Here is an 18243-nt window from a genome sequence, read left to right as displayed (position 1 = left end):
GAGTACAATTGCAATAAGAGGGAAGAAATTGTCCTCTATTTTAGAACCAAATATTGAGCTACTTCATGCTAGGGATTTGGATGATGCTAAAGGAGGATTGGTTAGTTCGTTACATAGATATAACGATTTTCTTTATGCATATCTATATATTGTATTCTCGTTGACACTGTTTTTCCCCGTGCAGGAGAAATTTAAAGTCTGCAAACTCTTTGGGGCTCCAGTTGTGTTCCTATTTGTACGAGCTTCAGGATGTAGTGAATTTCTATCTAGATTACAGTATTATCATTTAGTTGCAAGTTGGACTATTGATAAGTTTGAGGTAGTCTACATTCCAATGAATGAATCTGCCCATGACATTGCCTCTCATTGGATGCTGACTAGCGGTTCTGCAGAATTCAAGGGGAAGCACTTGATTCCGCTCTTTCCTCATTTTTTCAAGGAAGAAATTACTCAAAATGCTGAAAAAATAATTCACTCTGGCGCTGGTGACTTTTGGATCGTTTGGACATTATTTTGATCAAGGAATTACTTATTGCAACAGTTACGAAGCAGCATATGAGCTGTTTTTGAAGACCTTTCCATTTAGGTACGACCAGGAGAAGGAAAACTTTGAAGACGTATTTAGTGCAACCCGTTCTAAATATTTTCCATTGAACAGCGAAAATGAGAAAGAAGACATATGAATAGTTTACGCCCTGTTTCGGTAATTCCCTTTCAAATATATGCTTGTCATAGAAAATTAACTTATAGTATATTGTAATTTTAAGGTTAATTATGAAAAAAAAATTATTGTTTTTACAAATGTTTAGACTATATGGCTCATAAAGTCTCATGTGCACATGTAGATGCTAGTATCTTCCATGTAACACCTAATTAGTCTCTACACCTTCCCTGCTGGTTCAAAAGTTTAAAAGGATCATAAATTAAACCTTATGCATGAATCGATAGTCGGGAACAGTTAACTTTCCATTTGTATGTTACTTTTTGGTGGTTAAATGTATAGGATGCCCTGATGTGTTTTGTGGATTCAAAAAGCTTTGACGTGATGGATTTGTGTTTCGAAGTACCTGTGGACTAAATTCATATTCTAGTTTCTTAATCAACAGCTTGATTTGATGAAAATGGAAGCGCTTAAGCATGTTTAAGCTTTAGCGGTGGTCAAAGATATTAATGATCCTTGATGGTTTTCAGCTATAGTTTGGTTGTTGTATAAAATTCTATTGATTTCTTATCTCTTTATTCAAATAGCATAAATTCGTTTAGTTAGGTTCCCCTGAGCTCTTAGTCTAATCCAGTATTTAGGGTATATCTGATAGTGGTCTGGTGGATCTACTCCCCAGTTTTTAAATTAAACTGCAAATTTCTTGTAGTGATTATGAATTGATTTCCAAAGTTATCTTGAGACTTTCCAGATTTTGACAGGAACCTACCTATAAAAGATACATACAAACCCATTTACCCGATTCTTCCAGAACCTTGATCTTGAACCCTCGAAACCCTAAATCAAAAAGATAATTTTAATACTGTTCAGTTACTGCCAGGATTTATTATTTAAAATTGTTCTATTAGTTACTTGCTAAGCCTTTTTGCTCATATTGTTTTGTGTTGATTTAGCCTCAGACTTAGGCCGCTCGTAAAAGTGTCTATAATGGTCCCTTCCGACATTTTGGCATTTTCATGTTACCCGATATTTTGGGATGTTCTAAGATTATTTTTTCTTTTAAATATTTTTGAATAAAGTGAATAAGTAATGTACATTAGAAAACCCGATTAAGGATGTTAATTAATACGATCTGCCGGGTACCTTGGATATACCGTCAGTGAATTTGGATTTCAACGATGCCAAATCGATACCCGATCCAAAATCCGAAATTCAAATTAAACCTGATCCAAATCTGAAACCGATTAAAACCCAACACATATATAATATATGATATATAATATTTTAGATATAATACATATATTTTACATATTTTTATTATATTATTTGAGTAGTAGTATATTCATGTCAAGTTTGTCAACTCTTATTTAATAAATTATAGCTTTTTATTTAAATCTCAACTTTTATTATTTAAGTGTACTTTTTATATATATTAAAAAAAATTGTGATTGGATACTAAGTATTATGTTATTAACATATATTAAATTCCAAGGGTTAGATTTTATGGAGTCCCCTATTTCATTGGAGACTTGGAGTCCTAGACTACTCATTAACTAATTTATTTGAATTCTAGCTATTATATAGATGTAATTATGGTATTCTGATGTATAAATAATGTAAAATTTGACAATATTATTCGTAATATTGGATACCTAAAAAATACACGATCTGATCTGAAACCCGACAGATTTGGATTTAGATAACCCGGAAATATTGGGATTTGCATTTTACAATACCCGACATGTTGCCATACCTAAACCCAATCAAACCTAACCGCCCTATTTTCGATCGAATAAACCGGAAAAAATAATAATTTAATATTATAAAATTATCACCCAAAATTTGTATTCAAATAGTTTATAATCTTAAAAAATTGCTCTAAAATCAAAAAAAATATAAAATGTTCATTTAAACCGGGTGTTAATCCTACATGGCACACGTGTATAAAAATGTCTAAAATGGCACAACATGTAAAAATAGCCCAAAATAGTATGCAGAAACACAGAAACGGGCTAAAACACTAAATTGCATAGGGTTTTGGTTGTTATTAATACTATATTTTTCCTTTTTTTGTCCATGACGCTAGATGAACTTGTATTTGAGGTTTTTAAATTTTTTGTCATGGTAAACGTTACTTTGGTTAGATCTCTTTAAGTAATGTTTTGCATAATTTTTTCTAGTTAGATTGTTGTGTTTTTTACTCAATTTTTAATATTTTTAAAATCCAAACGAGACATTTTTGAACCAAGGATAAAAACGGTTAAATATGAGTTTGATTCCTAAGACCATGAACCCTTAATTGGTGTACTTTTTTTATTATTATTTTTAATATTTCTAAAATCTAAAAGAGAATAGTTGAACTCCAAAATGTTAAAAAATTGTTAAATTAACTACGTTTTTTATTCAAAAAATTTTTTTGGATATTTAATTAATTCATTAATTAAAGGTCATACAACATTTATAATAATAATCAAAATTAAAAAAATATGTATTAAGATAAATCAAATCATAGTCTTCTTCGACAAAACTACAATCGTTGATCAAATTTTTAACTGTTGTAAATTTCTCGCTCACATTGCTGAATATACAGCGTGTTTAGAGAGACGGTCTAAAAATTTGTTAGAATCGTAAAAATACATAAATTTGAAGTGTCCAAACACATTCGAACAACTGAAGATAATCGTGATCCAATGTGACCCCTATTAATGAACCAATATACAAAATTTCGTACATATATGATCCTGGATAACAAAACAAACAAATTAAACTCTAACAATGAGAGATAAATAAAATATAATATATGGTTAGGAAAACTCACAGAGAGGTACTAAAACTTGTAATGAAAAAAGAGATTTATTTGAAGTAAACATAAACTAGGAAAAAATGATCAAAATGCGGCTTATCATTAACCAACCAAAAAAACAAGAGTTCGGATTTTGAGATAGAGAGAGGGGAGCATCAACTATTTTTTTTAAATATTTCTAATACCCAAAGTGAATTATTTAACTCAAAAAAATTATTAAATTAGGGTACACCCTTAAATTTATAAATATGAACTGAAAAATAATTATTAAAATCATAATATTATGTAATATTCCCGACCCAAAAAAATGGCACAAAATAAAAAAATTAAAATATTAATAAAATACACCAAAATGTTACATGATAATAGCATGGTGGACTTAATTAAATAAGGGGAAGGCAAAGTGCTAAAAATGTGGCATTTTTGCTTGTTTTTAAAATGTTGCAAGCAATCTAGTTTTGAAGTCCTATTTTGGATCTTATTTTGTTTGTGCCATTTTATCTCCAAAATATGTTATTTAGGAATCATTTGGTTCAAATATTTCAAATATCATGTATGAGGTTTGTTTATTCGCAATTCATACTTAATGTCTATTTGAAAATTTTCTTTTCTCTAAACCCATATCTAAATTCATCAAAAGTAAAATTTTGATAATCAATGAGGAATTGAGTATGAAACGTGGGAATGATACATCGACTAATATAAATTTACGTGTAATTTTATAATACCAAAATTAAGTTAATAACTCAAAAATATAAAAAATATTAAATATATTATAATTTAAATTATAAACTTAAAAAATATTTTAAATTATTTATATAAATTTGAGCAATCAACCAAACATGATATTAATATACTATCAATTCCGGCAATTAACCAAACATACGTGATATAATACCAATTTCATACAGTCTTTAACCCCATAACACATCTCAAACACCTTGTCACTCCCTAACAAGTGAAATGACCCCTTAGCTCTTTTATCCTCTATATAACGCACAAAAAATTCGGATTTGAAAATTCGATCCCGTCAAAACCCGATCAAGCCCGGGTTGGAGCCGAGCTTAAGGCCTCGACATGCCCTATATTTTTAGGCAAAGAATTAATGTTTTCATAAAATATTTCATGTAAATTAATACTCCCTCTGTTCCGCCCATTTGTTTACAATATCCTTTTTGAAATATACCTTCAAATTATTTACATTTTCAAAATTTTCCTGAAATAGTAAAGTTTTATAATTTTTAAAATAAATACATCCACTACTTCTCTCCACTATACTCAATTTATACATATAATATTAATCGGTCCCACTAATTAACTCACTTTTTTAATTTTTCTCCACTACTTTAGTATTTTTCTTAAACTTCGTGCTGAACCCAAATGTAAACAATTGGGAGGGACGGCGAGAGTATATTTTTGCAATAATTTAATTATTAACATATATAATCTTCAAAATTCCTAATAAAACTATATCCAATTCAAATGAGTAAAAAACCTGACCCAGTCTAATTCGATCCAAAAAAAAGTCCGATAAAACCACCTCAAGAACCTAGACAGACTGCGACATTTCTCAAAAAAACCCGGCCCAATCTGATTCGTTCAAAATCAAAACCCGTTAAATGATGGCCAAAGCCCGGCCCGGGCAGTTGGTGCATCTCGATATATAACAAGAGCTGAAATCGCGTTGCGGCCGATTGATCTCTCTTTGTACACGAAGCTGCCTCATCATATTCAATCTCTCAATCGCCCCTTTTTATTAAACATCGTCAACTACAATCCAATCTGGTTGAGCATATCACAATGTTCCATAATAATAATGGTTAATTTGTTTCGGATGCAATCTTTTAAATTTTCATGTTTTTGTAATATTTTCTTTTTAATTATAAAAATGTATTTTAATAAAAATTAATTTTAATTTTCAATTTTATTAATATTAATATTTTAAATTTTTCATTTTTTTTAATCTTTTCATTTCTTTTGAAATCCTTTTTTAATCATTTTATTATTAATATATATATATATATATATCTTAATTATACTACAAATTAAAAATTATATAAAACTGTTGGACTTGGGCTTTTAGTAGGAGCTAGTTGACCACCTAACATTATATTTCTATAGGAGGATTAATATACTTTGACTACATTAAAAGTTACTTTTGATCGGGTGATGATAAAAGTGGACATCGGGTATATCATGAGTCGTATGAGACATATGAATGATAGATAAATGATTTAACCCTCCTATAATTAGGAGAGATATTATTGGCCTCTTGATTGAGTGAGATTATAAAAGCATGGCCATGCTCAAATAATGATTTGTCTCGATAATCTACTCATGGATCAAGTAAACCCGGATTAAATGTTGAAGAGGATGACTAAATACATGTCTCGAGTTTAATCTATAATATGTATGGCTAAAGGGATTATATTACACGAAAAACATTAATCACGAAAGGTTTTATCTAATCACGATTTAATTATTGTTTAATTGGGTAACAATGATGTATTACTAGATACCGCTCATTGTTTATAATTTTATTAGAGAATAAAATTATTCCCAATTAAATAATAGCCTATAGGGTCGCACAAATAGAGCACTTAATGGAATAGTTAATTTAAATTATGGATTTAAATTAATTGATGATTATTTGAATTTTATTATAATTAAGTAAGACTTAATTGAGATAATATAAATTCGAATTAAAAGGAATGTTTTTGCCCACAATAATTAAGTATGACTTAGTTATTAATTAAATAATAGAAATTCGTTTTTATTATTTAATCCAGTACCTACTAAGGTTGGGTTTTGCTGTTATGGGCCTTTTTAATCAGCCATTATAAATACATATTGATAGGTTAAAGAGGCTTGTACATTTTGAGAAAACCCTAGCAGCAAAGAGAGGCAGAGGAAATTCAGATTGTCAAGAAGGAGGCTAGTACATCCATTCCGTAGTCAAGTTCGTGAGACGTTCTCGAAGGTGCTCGTGTGGATACCATAGAGGTGTTTCTCCGAGAGGTAGACACAAAGCGTGATAGCTAGGATCTCCGTTGAGTTCGTGAAAGTTAAGCCCATGTTTTGCTTACTGGGCTTCAAAAATAAGGAAATGGCACTTGCTCGGCCTATATAATACGGCTTAGGGTTAGGGATTAGCACCCGTTCATGTAATCATGGTTTTGGAGGTGAAATCGAGTTGCAGCCGATTGATTTCTTTTTATACACGAAGCTGTCTCATCATATTCAATCTCTCAATCGCCCCTTTTTATTAAATATAAGGTGTCAATTTCGAGACTCTGTTCACTTGTACAATCTTTTATGAGTATAATTTTTGTTTTTTTTAGTTTAATTCTTCATTTTTATTTGAATTTCTGAATTACTTGCAGAAACAATGAAGAAAGTGCTCCATGAATCTCGTTACTGTTCACGTGTAGTTTCCAGGTAATTCTTTGTATTTTTCAAATTTAATGCGAGATTTATAATAGTATTTATTTTTGTTAAATACAACAAGTTGATCTAGATTTGTGTAATTGTGTGTGTGTAAAGTGTATGAATAAGAAATCTAGAATGGATACGTTCACGTTCATTTTTGGTTGTTCTTCCTATTTAAACGGATCCCGATCCATTAAAACTATCGAAATTTCCAGCCTCAAACCCTTATAATTTGAAAATTTATTGTTAATACTTAACTTTATCCTAGGGCAACATTTACGGTTTATTTACAGTGAAATGATTATATCGTAAAGGATTAATATGGAAGATGCATTGTTAAGTAGTTGCGGAAAAATAAATTTGTTTTAATTTCTATTTATGAAGAAATATTCACAAAAAATAGGTATGACTATGTAAATACGGTAGATTAAAACCATGGTCTTTGAGAGGGCCGCACCAAGTTTGTTTCTAAAGTTTGTTTTCATGTATTCTAATTGGCTAGGCTTATACTCTGATCTGGAAGCGGAACTGCACGTGTTAAAAGAAGAGAATGCACGTCTGCAACATGCTTCGGTAAGTAAGACACTGGCTACGACTTTGTTTCTGTAAAACAAATCTGCATGTTTATTATTAGTTATCTTTTGGCTAGTGCAAACATAAACTAGAAGCAACAAAGAGGATTAAGCAGCAGACATGTTGACCATCATTTTATATCTTGCATATTTTCATGTTCAGTAATCATTCATGAGAACCAAAGATTATGGAAACAGCCAACCACGAAGTAAGAAGCATCCAAGAATGTAAATAAAACTAAAAGCAAAAAAGACTATTAATGTACAAATCTAGAATTTTTAACAAGTCTTGACATGTTTTGCTACCTCGTCTACAGGAGTTCACGGAAATGGTCATATATGGGTTATTAAATTACCATTTCAACCCTCAAAATAAACAGAAAATACTTCAACTCAAGTTTGAAAATGTTTTTATGTTTTCCGCAAGCAATTGTTGGGCTCACTGCTCACCATTTCATGGAGTGCAGAGATTCTTAAGGTCCTCTTCTTGTACAATCTTTTATGAGTATAATTTATCTTTTTTTTATTTAATTCTTCATTTTTATTTGAATTTCTGAATTACTTGCAGAAACAATGAAGAAAGTGCTCCATGATTTTCGTTCCTGTTCACATGTAGTTTCCAGGTAATTCTTCGTATTTTTCGAAATTAATGCGAGATTTATAATAGTATTTATTTTTGTTAAATACAACAAGTTGATCTAGCTTTGTGTAATTGTGTGTGTGTAAATTGTATGAAGAAGAAATCTAGAATGGATCCGTCCACATTCATTTTTGGTTGTTCTTTCTATTTAAACGGATCCTGATCCGTTAAAACTATCGAAATTTCCAGCACGGTGGATGGTTGAAGATGTCAGTGAAGCTTTAAGGGAATGGATTCCACGAAAATTAAAGTCTTTTCAGAGATTACGACAAGTATACTCCTATCCTTGCTTGTTTTCTATTTAATTAAGTTTATTTTGTTATCTCTTAATATTTAAAGGTGAGATCTTGCTAGAGCCTAATGGTTAAACTCTTAGTATACGCATATGTGTGTCTGAGTCTAAAAATTTATTTTATTGGCCTTTATTTATATTATTGAATAAAATTTCTTACATCAATAAATCATTTATCCCCTTCTGGTGAAACTGTTGATTAGCAATCAGCTCACAGTACGATACGAGACTCGAACCCGAGTCCCTCCCTAACCGAGCTCAGATACCATGTTAAGTAAACAGTCACACTAAAATCTTAAGGTCATAAAGGAAGGCCCGAACAGGATCTTATATTCTTTAACGGATGCATATGTAAATGAGTATATAAATTTTTGTTATTGGCCTTTGTTTACAAAATAATTGAAATTTCTTACGTAGCTAACTCTGAACCGGTTGATCCCTTCAAATCATTAGATCATGTATCCCTTTCTTTGGTAAAACTGTTGATTAGCAATCAGCTCTCTGTATATATGTAATTCAGTACATCGTCAACTTGTCTCCTCATAATTAGTAATGTTTTACTGTCATTATGGATGGTTTTTTTGTAGTATTTCCTTGAGTAGCTGATTCAAAATCTTGGCTGACTGACTTAATTTCTCTTTGCAGATTGGTGAAGGCAGCCATGTTTATCAGGCACTTGATCTCGAGAATCAGAGAATCGTTGTGTTAAAGAAGATCAGAGTCAACATTTGGGAACCTGAAACCATTCGCTTCATGTCCAGAGAGATTAGAATTCTACGCAGTCTACACCATCCTAACATTATAAAATTGGAAGGTGTAGTTGCATCAGAGTTTTCATACAGTTTGTACCTTGTGCTGGAGTACATGGAACATGATCTTGCAGGGCTTGGTTCCACTGGCCTCAAGTTTACCGAAGCTCAGGTACTCATACAACGTATTTTACACTTTTATATGCAAAAATAATAATATTTAGGAAAAAGTAATACATTTTTCTCTTAATGTGAAATCACATTTTCTCAAGTATCTTCATGCTTTGTGATACGCAATTTAAGATATTGTTGCACCTAGAAGTGTACTTGGGACTGTGATTCATTGAGATGCAAGTGTAAGATTTTTTAATCTTTATATATAAAAAAATCAACCTTTTGCAGGTCAAATCTTACATGAAGAAAATTTTAATCTTACATGAAAAATCAAAGGTTTCAACCTTCTTCTTCCATTTTTTTATTTTTATATTTGTTTTTTGCCAAGTGTAGTTTCCAACCTTCTCTGACAGGCTCCAACCTTCTGCTTGATGGCAATGGGCACTTAAAAATTGCAGACTTCGGGTTGGGAAACTTTTACAATCCGCAAAAAGTTCGCCCTATGTCAACTAGTGCCGTTACTCTTTGGTACCGAGCACCTGAGTTATTACTTGGCGCCACTTGCTACATGTTTATGGAGTGCTGGTATACATAATTTGTTAATGTGTTACAGAAGTATAAACATGTATTGGCTACTAGAAAGATACATAACTGAAAAAAGTTTGCTCTTGCAGTCTATAGAAATATAAGGCAATGCCTGATACTATAACTTCTAAGAGAAGTAGTCCTTCACTTTTGGAATATACATTATGACCTCTTGAATGTAAACCATACCTTTGTTTTTTTTGCGGGAGTCTGTCTGCGCATTGCGCAGGATAATAAATTAGGGAGACAGTTATTTTATTTCAAGCGAGGGTGAGGAAAAAGAAGGGTGACGCATTGCGCGTAGGCCAAATATTATTTCTACATTTTCCTGCCATAGCCAGAAAGTAATGCACCCAATGAAAGAGTTGGCCAGCATGACCTAGTTCATTTACTACATCAATTTTTCTATTACAATTGAATGATGAAGTTGCTATATTTCTGTCGATTAGGTGGATCAGCTGCTTAGAATATTCATGTTCTGTGGCTCACCTTCAGAGGACTACTGGAGAAAATTGAAACGGTATCCTGCAGACATCATTGATCCTCAAAAACATTTTAGAAGACGTGTTGCAGAAATTTTCAAAGCCTTTCCTGCACCAGCACTAGCACTGCTTGAGTCCCTTCTATCCATAGACCCTTCAGCTCGAAAGTCTGCAGTTGATGCTTTGAATAGTGAGGTACTAAGTAGTTCTGCGAAGTTATATAATATTTTCTTATTATAGACTCTGAGAATTTTTTCTTTCCTAAAAGTATTTTCTCTTGCAGTCCATCAACTCTGTAATTTTCTGCCTGTTATTATATTTAATATGCATTTGAACCCTTTGCTTTTTCCTTGTTGAGCTACCTATTGATACACAACCTGGTTTTTATTGCAGTTCTTTTTGTCAGAACCTCTTCCAAGTAAACCTGAAGAGTTACCAGAGTAAAATACTAGTCAACATTGTAAATGAAACACTACCTGAATATGAGTGCCCGGATACCACGTAAAGTTAGGTTCCTGTGATATTTGATCGTACTCCCAGTATCATGCCTAAATGAAATTCTGCCAGTGCACAACGCCCATTCGCCAGCCACACTTGCCTATTGTAACAAATCCAAGTCAGTGAACCACTGTTTCAACAGCTTTAAAAAGTTGAGATGGGTGAAACTTACTGGTCCAGCATGAATCTTTTTCCTAACTGTTTCATCATTCAGCCATGAAGTTGCAACTTCATCATCCTGAGTTTTATATTTCTACAGCTGTCATAGCCATTGAACTTTTGCCATGTCCCTCGATAGGCGTGAGCTGATTTATCTTGGCTAGAGAAATGTTTAATATTATAATGTACAATCCTATTGGAACTTGTAGAGAAGCCGCTGGAGGGAACAAGGGTAACATATATGATGTCAAAGGGGAAGGGACATCTAGATCTAGAGCCATTCCAGCTCTTCGTCTTAACGCAGAATTATACCACTCATTGCTGGTAAGTTTTGCTTACTAAGAATAAATCTTTTGTACCTGGTTCCTACATTATTCATTGAGTTGGTAATTAATTTGAATGCAGACGGAAAGGGTTGAGGTAAAGTTCAAGCCTTCTAGCTTTGAAGCTGCTTCTGGAATTCCAAATGAAATTAGAGGTCCTGGGGAGTGATGGGACTTTTCACAAATGAGCATCAAATTCTGTAGCGTGGACTTAGGTCACCGAGCTGTCCGAGAAAAGTTTGGTAAAGATGTTGATGGCATTCCCGGGACATCAGCTTGAGCTGACTTATCCACAGCCATAAGCAGAATATTTCCTACATGTATGTTGTACATAGATGTTAAGGAATATTTTCGATTATCTTCCTTAAAATTGTGATATTATCTAAATTATGTCCTTTGTTTTGGATCTCAAAATTTGTATTCAATTATAAAAAAAAGGCATCTCCCAAATTTATTAACAAAATAGTCCCTAAATAATATGTGATCTATGTCCCAATTTGGTATGTCTAGTATCGTGCATTTGTTTAATAGTATAGTAACCTGTTTCTTGTTTTTCAATAACAAGAAAAGCTTTATACATTTCAACTGGTTCACAAGTACTACTGTTTTTCAATAACAGATAGAATTTAAGAGGATTTCACTGTGTCTCTGTGTCAAATCGGATTTAAAGTGGGAACTACTGGATTTTGTAGTCTTACAGTTAACTTTAAAAAACTACAGTTTCTAAAACAAGCGATAAATAGGTTAGATTTTGGACACTTTTCACTTTACACAGTCCAGACTATGGTATGTGTTTCCTGTGGATTTGGAGTAGGGCTGTAATTCGAGTCGGGCGGCTCGCGAGCTCGCCCGGCTCGGCTCGTTTAAGTGGGCTCGACTCGGCTCGTTTAGTTAAACGAGCCGAGTTCGGGCAGAAGTTCCTACTCGTTTAATTACTCGAGTCAGCTCGGCTCGACTCGTGAAATTAAACGAGCCGAGTTTGGGTAGAGGTTTAGGCTCGATTAAGTGTAAAATTAAACGAGCCAGCTCGACTTGACTCGTGAAATTAAACGAGTCGAGTTCGGGCAGGGATTTAGGCTCGTTTAACTAAACGAGCCGGCTCGGCTCGACTCGATTAATCGAATTACGCCCGGCTCGAAACTCGGCTCGCTCGGCCCGAATTATAGCCCTAATTTGGAGTCATTGTGTGACTCTTTTGATTCTATATATTAGCTGAAAAAATTGTGTTTTATCTTCAGTTTTGGAAAAAATACGGAGGGGTACTTTATGAGAGGCTTAGATTGGTACAATTGTTCTTTTTTCAACCTCTAATCACCTGCAGCATTTCCCAAGTTTGCGAGCCAAAATTGTGTTGACATGGAACTTTTGATTGCTTAATATATTTGCGAAGTTTTGACAATTTACCGAAACAGTTAAAATACAGATAGAGTGCTAAAAATATATTTTGAATACTTAATTTAGTTTAAGAGTAATTTAGAATGTTACTACATTTGCAAATTGTAATATTATTAACTTGTTTTTTAAGAAATGACAAGAGTCAGGACATGTGCCTGTTGTTGCAGAAGCTCTTATGTATTTTTTTTGCATTTGTAAACAAACCATTGGAGATGCTCATGTATTTTCTTGCATATGTAAACAAACTATTTTTATGCCTATATTTCCTGGTTAGATATAAGGAGATTTTTGGTGTGTAATGAAATGCGAGAAGAATAAATTCATGATCTAAGTAATGCATGATCATGCTACTATCCTCAAATATAAGATCAGATTAATAGCCAAAGATTTAAGCTAGAACCACCTTTAGTTTTGATGATAGCATGCAACTGAGTTCAATACAAAAAATTTGTGTGCTTCAGCAAAGTATTTAGAGGGTGTATTCATTTGGGATTCTGTAGGATTTTTATTGATTTTCAAAATCAGTAGGTATTCAATAAGGATTTTAAATAATCTTTTAAAATCTGGAGGTATTCAAATCAGATTTTAAATAATCCTTATAAATCTGTGGTTATTCATTTGAGATTTTAAAAATCTTATAAAATCTGTAGGTATTCAATCCAGATTCTAAAAAATCAAACAAAATCTGTATGTATTCAATTTTTAACAAATTTGCAAGACTCATGGATTTTGAAGTATTTGTTTCATATTTTATATACAAATTCATGAACCTCAAATCTCTTAGTTGGAGTAAAGATTTTGATGGATTTACAAATCATAACAATTTATTACTAAAAAATCAAAAAATAATAAGTGAAAAAGATATTACTTGCATATATTTATACCTACATCTTTTTTCATCTTCATACTTGCTTGGTGCTCCTAGGGTTGTTTTCTTCTCTCTAGGTTTGTTTTCTTTTCGTTCTTTATATGATTATATCTTTTTATTCTTGCATGTCATATATATTTTGTCTATATAGTTATATATCTCCGTATAATTGTATATATATAGTTATATTTCTGTATAGTTGATGTGAACATATGTATATTGGTAAGTTTTTTTGTTACATATCATATCGTATATTGTCAATTGTCAATTTTTATGCATCATTATGTGATATATGTGTTCTAAAAATTTAAAATATTTTAGTTCTATTATGGCTGATTCGCAAAGTACCAAAAAGAGAGCCGGTTATGATCAATGGACGGTAGACGAGAGTAATGCGTTATTAGAGCTTATGGTTGATGCCGCGAGTCGAGGATGGCGTGATAATAGTGGTATCTTTACTAAACAAATAGTAATGGATCGAATTCTTCCTTCGCTTAATGAAAAATTTAAGTGTAATAAGACTTATAACAATTATCAAAATCGACTAAAATGGTTCAAAAATCGGTATCTCTCTTATTCAACTCTTATGAGTTTTAGTACTCGATTTGGATATGACCCTATTTCTAAGAGATTCACCGCTCCAAATGAAGTCTGGGAAGAGTACATAAAGGTTAATCCAAATTTTTATGCTTTTATTCATGTGAACGCTTAAATATTTTATTTCTTAGAAATTGTTATGCTAACAATATTTTTTGTGTTAGGCTCACCGAAAAGATGAGCAACCTAAAAAACCTCTGTAACTGGACTGGCACTTCCTGCTCTGCTGTGAAATCCAATTTCATTTGTGTATCTCAGGGACAGTTAACAAAGTATAACTGATCTTCAACGATAGTAGTATATGGTGTGTACATTAAGGGCAGGAAATGATTATGATTGTTCTTCCTTCTTTTTTCTTTGTTGTGAACGAGTGCCATTAAGGTATTAATTAACACTGATGTTTTAGTATCTAGCAAATTTTAAATGTACTAACAGACTAGTGCTTATACTATACATATTGGTTCAGTTGTACTTGTACTCGAATTGCTAACTTATTCCCAGTTCTAATCTCCAGTTGCTCGAATTGCTAACTTATTTGCGGTTCTGCTCTGATTAACAAATGTTCTGTTAAGAAACTCTACCTCTGATATTACACAAATCTCATCTTCTGCTCCTCCATTTGCCTATTCTTTTGCCTTAGCCTTTCCCGTACCAATGCTCTTGCAGCCACACGTCGAACCGGATCAGATTTCAAGATCTGCCCCATATTCTCCCCCAAGCCCTGGTGATCATATAACTGGTTTCTTTGGTGATCTTCAAGGTAATGACCGTCCAAATCAAACTAGTTACACGATTACATCAGACCTTGACAACTTCTGTGTCATTTTTGAGTAACTTTGACAAATATTACAAAATATTGGATAATGAGAAGTTTTTGACTAACTTCTGATCTGCATCCTAATACTAGTAGCAACTAACTTCCCAAATGAAAATTGATGACTACAGTATAAGATTCCATTAGCTTAAAAACTTTAGACACTGACAAAAAACAGGGATTTGAAATACCACTATGACAGTAAAAACTACTGCTAACAGAGTGTAGTAGGCGGTCCAGTCTTGTTCGAGTTTTGGAGTATTATCGAACTGTATAGACTATAGTGCTTGTTGTTCTCTTTTAAGCGTGATTTCGGTTATGTTAAAAATCTGATAAGAACAAGTTAATTTGAATTGAACTAACAGAAGAGGGTAACTTTTTCTTAGTTCAAGATGTGGCATTAGATGTCAATATGCTCTAGTAGAAGCTAGTGAATTTTAACTCTGATTGATAATATACAAAAACGTGTTCAGAACTTCTAAGAAAATGTAGTGCATAGAATTTGAGAAAACATTTGGTAGTAATCCTTATTTATTCTGTCCGCGAACTTCTAAGAATATGTAGTGCATAATTACAATGCCGGGAAATTAGAGTATGGAAGAATGACTTTTACAGGAAAAGAGCAAATCTTCATAGTTCAGAACCCAGAAAAAGTTATATGACAACACTTATTGATAAGGGATGAGGTATAGTGCATTAGTAATGAACTGTATTGGCATATATATCTTCACTAGAACTTACAATAGAACAAGTAATGGTTAAATTTAAACATGCAGCTCTATATTGTATGGTCCTTACATCAGTTAGTTAGTCCCTATGACATGCATCGAGTGCAGAGACTTTTAACTTTGCACCTTCTTGGGTGGTTGATCATTATAAGAGACTTTCAGGCCTTCTAAAATTGTTAAAGCTTCTAAAAGAAAGGAAACAATTATAAGCCGTGTTATTTACCTACGTTGTAAGTTTTTAATGTCCTTTTCCAAATCTACAACGTTGCATTAGACATATGAACTTGCTGCTAATAAATTTATAAATGGCTTTGTTTAATGGATTAAGTTGTTTAATGGATTAAATCTGATGTTTGCTGCTTAATATTTTCAACATATTTATTATTCTGAAATTCATAATATTACTTTCTAACAGTTTTGTTCGTAACATATTAGTTATGGTCATTTGTGTTTTCTTACTTGTGAACATTTCTAATCTCTATTTTTTTTTGTAATTTTCGTGCAGGTTTAATATTATGGATAATGTGATAATGCTGGAAAACAGAATAGAAGAAGAAGAATTCGAAGAAGAAATTGACAATCAGTTTTATGAAACAGTTAAGTATTTATTAATGGTGATCAATGCGATAATGACAGTGTTAAAAGCTAATTTAACTATTATGAATGAACCTATTGGTCGTTCTCTAACACGACGACCAATATCTAGACTTGGCTACTCTTTTATAAATAATTTGATGAAAGAAGATCCAGAAAATTTTCGCGAGTTACATAGAATGTATCCAAATGTGTTTCTTAAGTTATGTGGCATTATAAGAGAGGGAACTAATCTAGAAGATACACGATATGTGTGTCTATTGAAAAAATGGTTGCTATGTTCCTACTAATTATAGGACATAATGATCGTTATTGTAATGTCCGACAGAGGTTTGGTCGCTCACACTTCACTGCTAGTAGAAATTTTAATAAAGTTTTGAAGGCTTTGAATACTATAGCACCACAAATGATAGGCAAAGCCCAGGGGTATTTCCCTGAAAATTTCTTGAAGTACAAGATTTTATCCTTACTTTAAGTTAATTTTTGCACTAAAAGTATAATAATTTGACTATATTCTAGTCTAATTTTTAATTCTAATGTTATATTTTTATGGATATATTAATTTAGGACTGTGTTGGTGGTATTGATGGAACTCATATTTCGGCTATGATAAGAGGTCGAGATGTTAGCAGCTACCATAATTGTCATGGATTTAATTCTCAAAATGTTTTGGCTGCTTGTAACTTTGATTTGGAATTTAATTATGTGCTTAGTGGGTGGAAAGGTTCAGCACATGACTCAAAATTGTTAAATGACGATGGGTTGGAAGTTCCTCAAGGTAATATTTATTTACACTTTTATTTATTGTTTTTCTTATATCTATAGTCTTGTGACTTTTATTTTATAAATCAAAAATAAATTAGTGAAAAATGATTCATTTTCAGGAAAATATTATCTTTTTGATTGCGGATTTGCTAATCGTCGTCAATTTTTATCTGCAATTCGTAAAGTAAGATATCATCTAAAAGAGTTTGGTGGCGAAGGTCGTCACCCAAGAAATGCAAATGAACTATTTAATCTCCATCATTCCTCGTTGAGAAATGTAATCGAGAGAATTTTTGGTATCTTCAAATCTCGATTTACGATATTTAAAATTGCACCTCCATTTTCATTTCAAGTACAAGCAGAGTTGGTATTAGCTTGTGCTGGTTTACACAATTTTCTTCGAAAAGAATGTCGCTCTGATGAATTTCCTATTGAAGTAGTAGATGACCAATCTTCAGACATGGAGGAAGCTAATAACCTGAATCAAATATCCCAAGCCAACAACAACAAAGGACTGAAGCAAATACTTGGAGAGCTAACATCGCTAATTCTATGTGGGAAAATAGGCCTCGTAATGCAGTAAACGAAGAATATGAAGAAGACCAATATGATGAGAGCGAGGAACATAACGGATATTGTGTGATGAGTTACACTTTTTTTGTTAGTTGATGGGTTGGACTTGTTATTTGAATCTTGTTATTTAATTTGCACTACAACATTGCTATTAGTTGATATATTAAATTATTAATTAAAAAATATTAGTAAAACAATCCAATAAAATTCATGAGATTTTATTCAATCCATCAAAATTCACCAAAATCTGCATAGAATTAAAAAAAATCAACATCCAAATCTATGTGGAATTTAAACAATCCATGGATTTTCAAAATTCATTAAAATCCATGGATTATTAACAATCCATTAAATCTCAAATGAATACACCCCCCTTAGATTGCTTATTGAAATAGAAGATGTAAAACAAAGAAATTTTAGATTTCAATTCAAGATTGAAAACCCAATTTCACATTATTTTTGTTATTATATACAGGTTTTCTCCCCCCTTGTCTTATACAAATAAATAATTATATATATATATAATTATTTATCCTAGATACAATTTTATTTTCAAATCTTGAACACCGATTGAATGTAATTTGTAATATCAAAGTATAAAT

At 32.1% G+C, this 18243-nt stretch overlaps 1 protein-coding gene and 2 long non-coding RNA genes across 3 annotated transcripts; all 3 read left to right on the top strand.

The window, feature by feature from the left end:
- Window positions 1-1095, top strand: LOC141705625 (uncharacterized). Its single transcript, XR_012568422.1, has 3 exons — window positions 1-100; window positions 185-703; window positions 1004-1095. It is a non-coding gene; the product is annotated as an uncharacterized LOC141705625 (long non-coding RNA).
- A 6310-nt stretch (window positions 1096-7405) lies between these two features.
- LOC141684412 (putative serine/threonine-protein kinase At1g09600) lies at window positions 7406-9653 on the top strand. The gene is made up of 6 exons (XM_074489390.1): window positions 7406-7466; window positions 7783-7943; window positions 8034-8088; window positions 8295-8377; window positions 9043-9318; window positions 9549-9653. Exons 4-6 carry the CDS (start codon window positions 8303-8305, stop codon window positions 9651-9653), a joined length of 456 nt encoding a protein of 151 aa, XP_074345491.1. The 5' UTR covers window positions 7406-7466; window positions 7783-7943; window positions 8034-8088; window positions 8295-8302.
- A 218-nt stretch (window positions 9654-9871) lies between these two features.
- LOC141705621 (uncharacterized) lies at window positions 9872-11694 on the top strand. Its single transcript, XR_012568421.1, has 3 exons — window positions 9872-10522; window positions 10721-11308; window positions 11390-11694. It is a non-coding gene; the product is annotated as an uncharacterized LOC141705621 (long non-coding RNA).
- Window positions 11695-18243: the final 6549 nt, after the last annotated feature.

Source organism: Apium graveolens, chromosome 2 (assembly GCF_009905375.1).
Source record: "Apium graveolens cultivar Ventura chromosome 2, ASM990537v1, whole genome shotgun sequence".
Lineage (NCBI taxonomy): Eukaryota > Viridiplantae > Streptophyta > Magnoliopsida > Apiales > Apiaceae > Apium > Apium graveolens.
Note: the sequence above shows the minus strand (reverse complement) of the source record. Positions and strands in the feature narration are given on the sequence as shown.

What these genes read in the sequence shown, in the direction of transcription:
- LOC141684412 (XM_074489390.1), top strand. Translation starts at nt 8,303, where the DNA reads ATGGTTGAAGATGTCAGTGAAGCTTTAAGGGAATGGATTCCACGAAAA. An exon ending in CTTTTCAGAGATTACGACAA is followed by an intron (nt 8,378 to 9,042) that starts GTATACTCCTAT and finishes TTCTCTTTGCAG; the next exon opens with ATTGGTGAAGGCAGCCATGT. An exon ending in TCAAGTTTACCGAAGCTCAG is followed by an intron (nt 9,319 to 9,548) that starts GTACTCATACAA and finishes AACCTTTTGCAG; the next exon opens with GTCAAATCTTACATGAAGAA.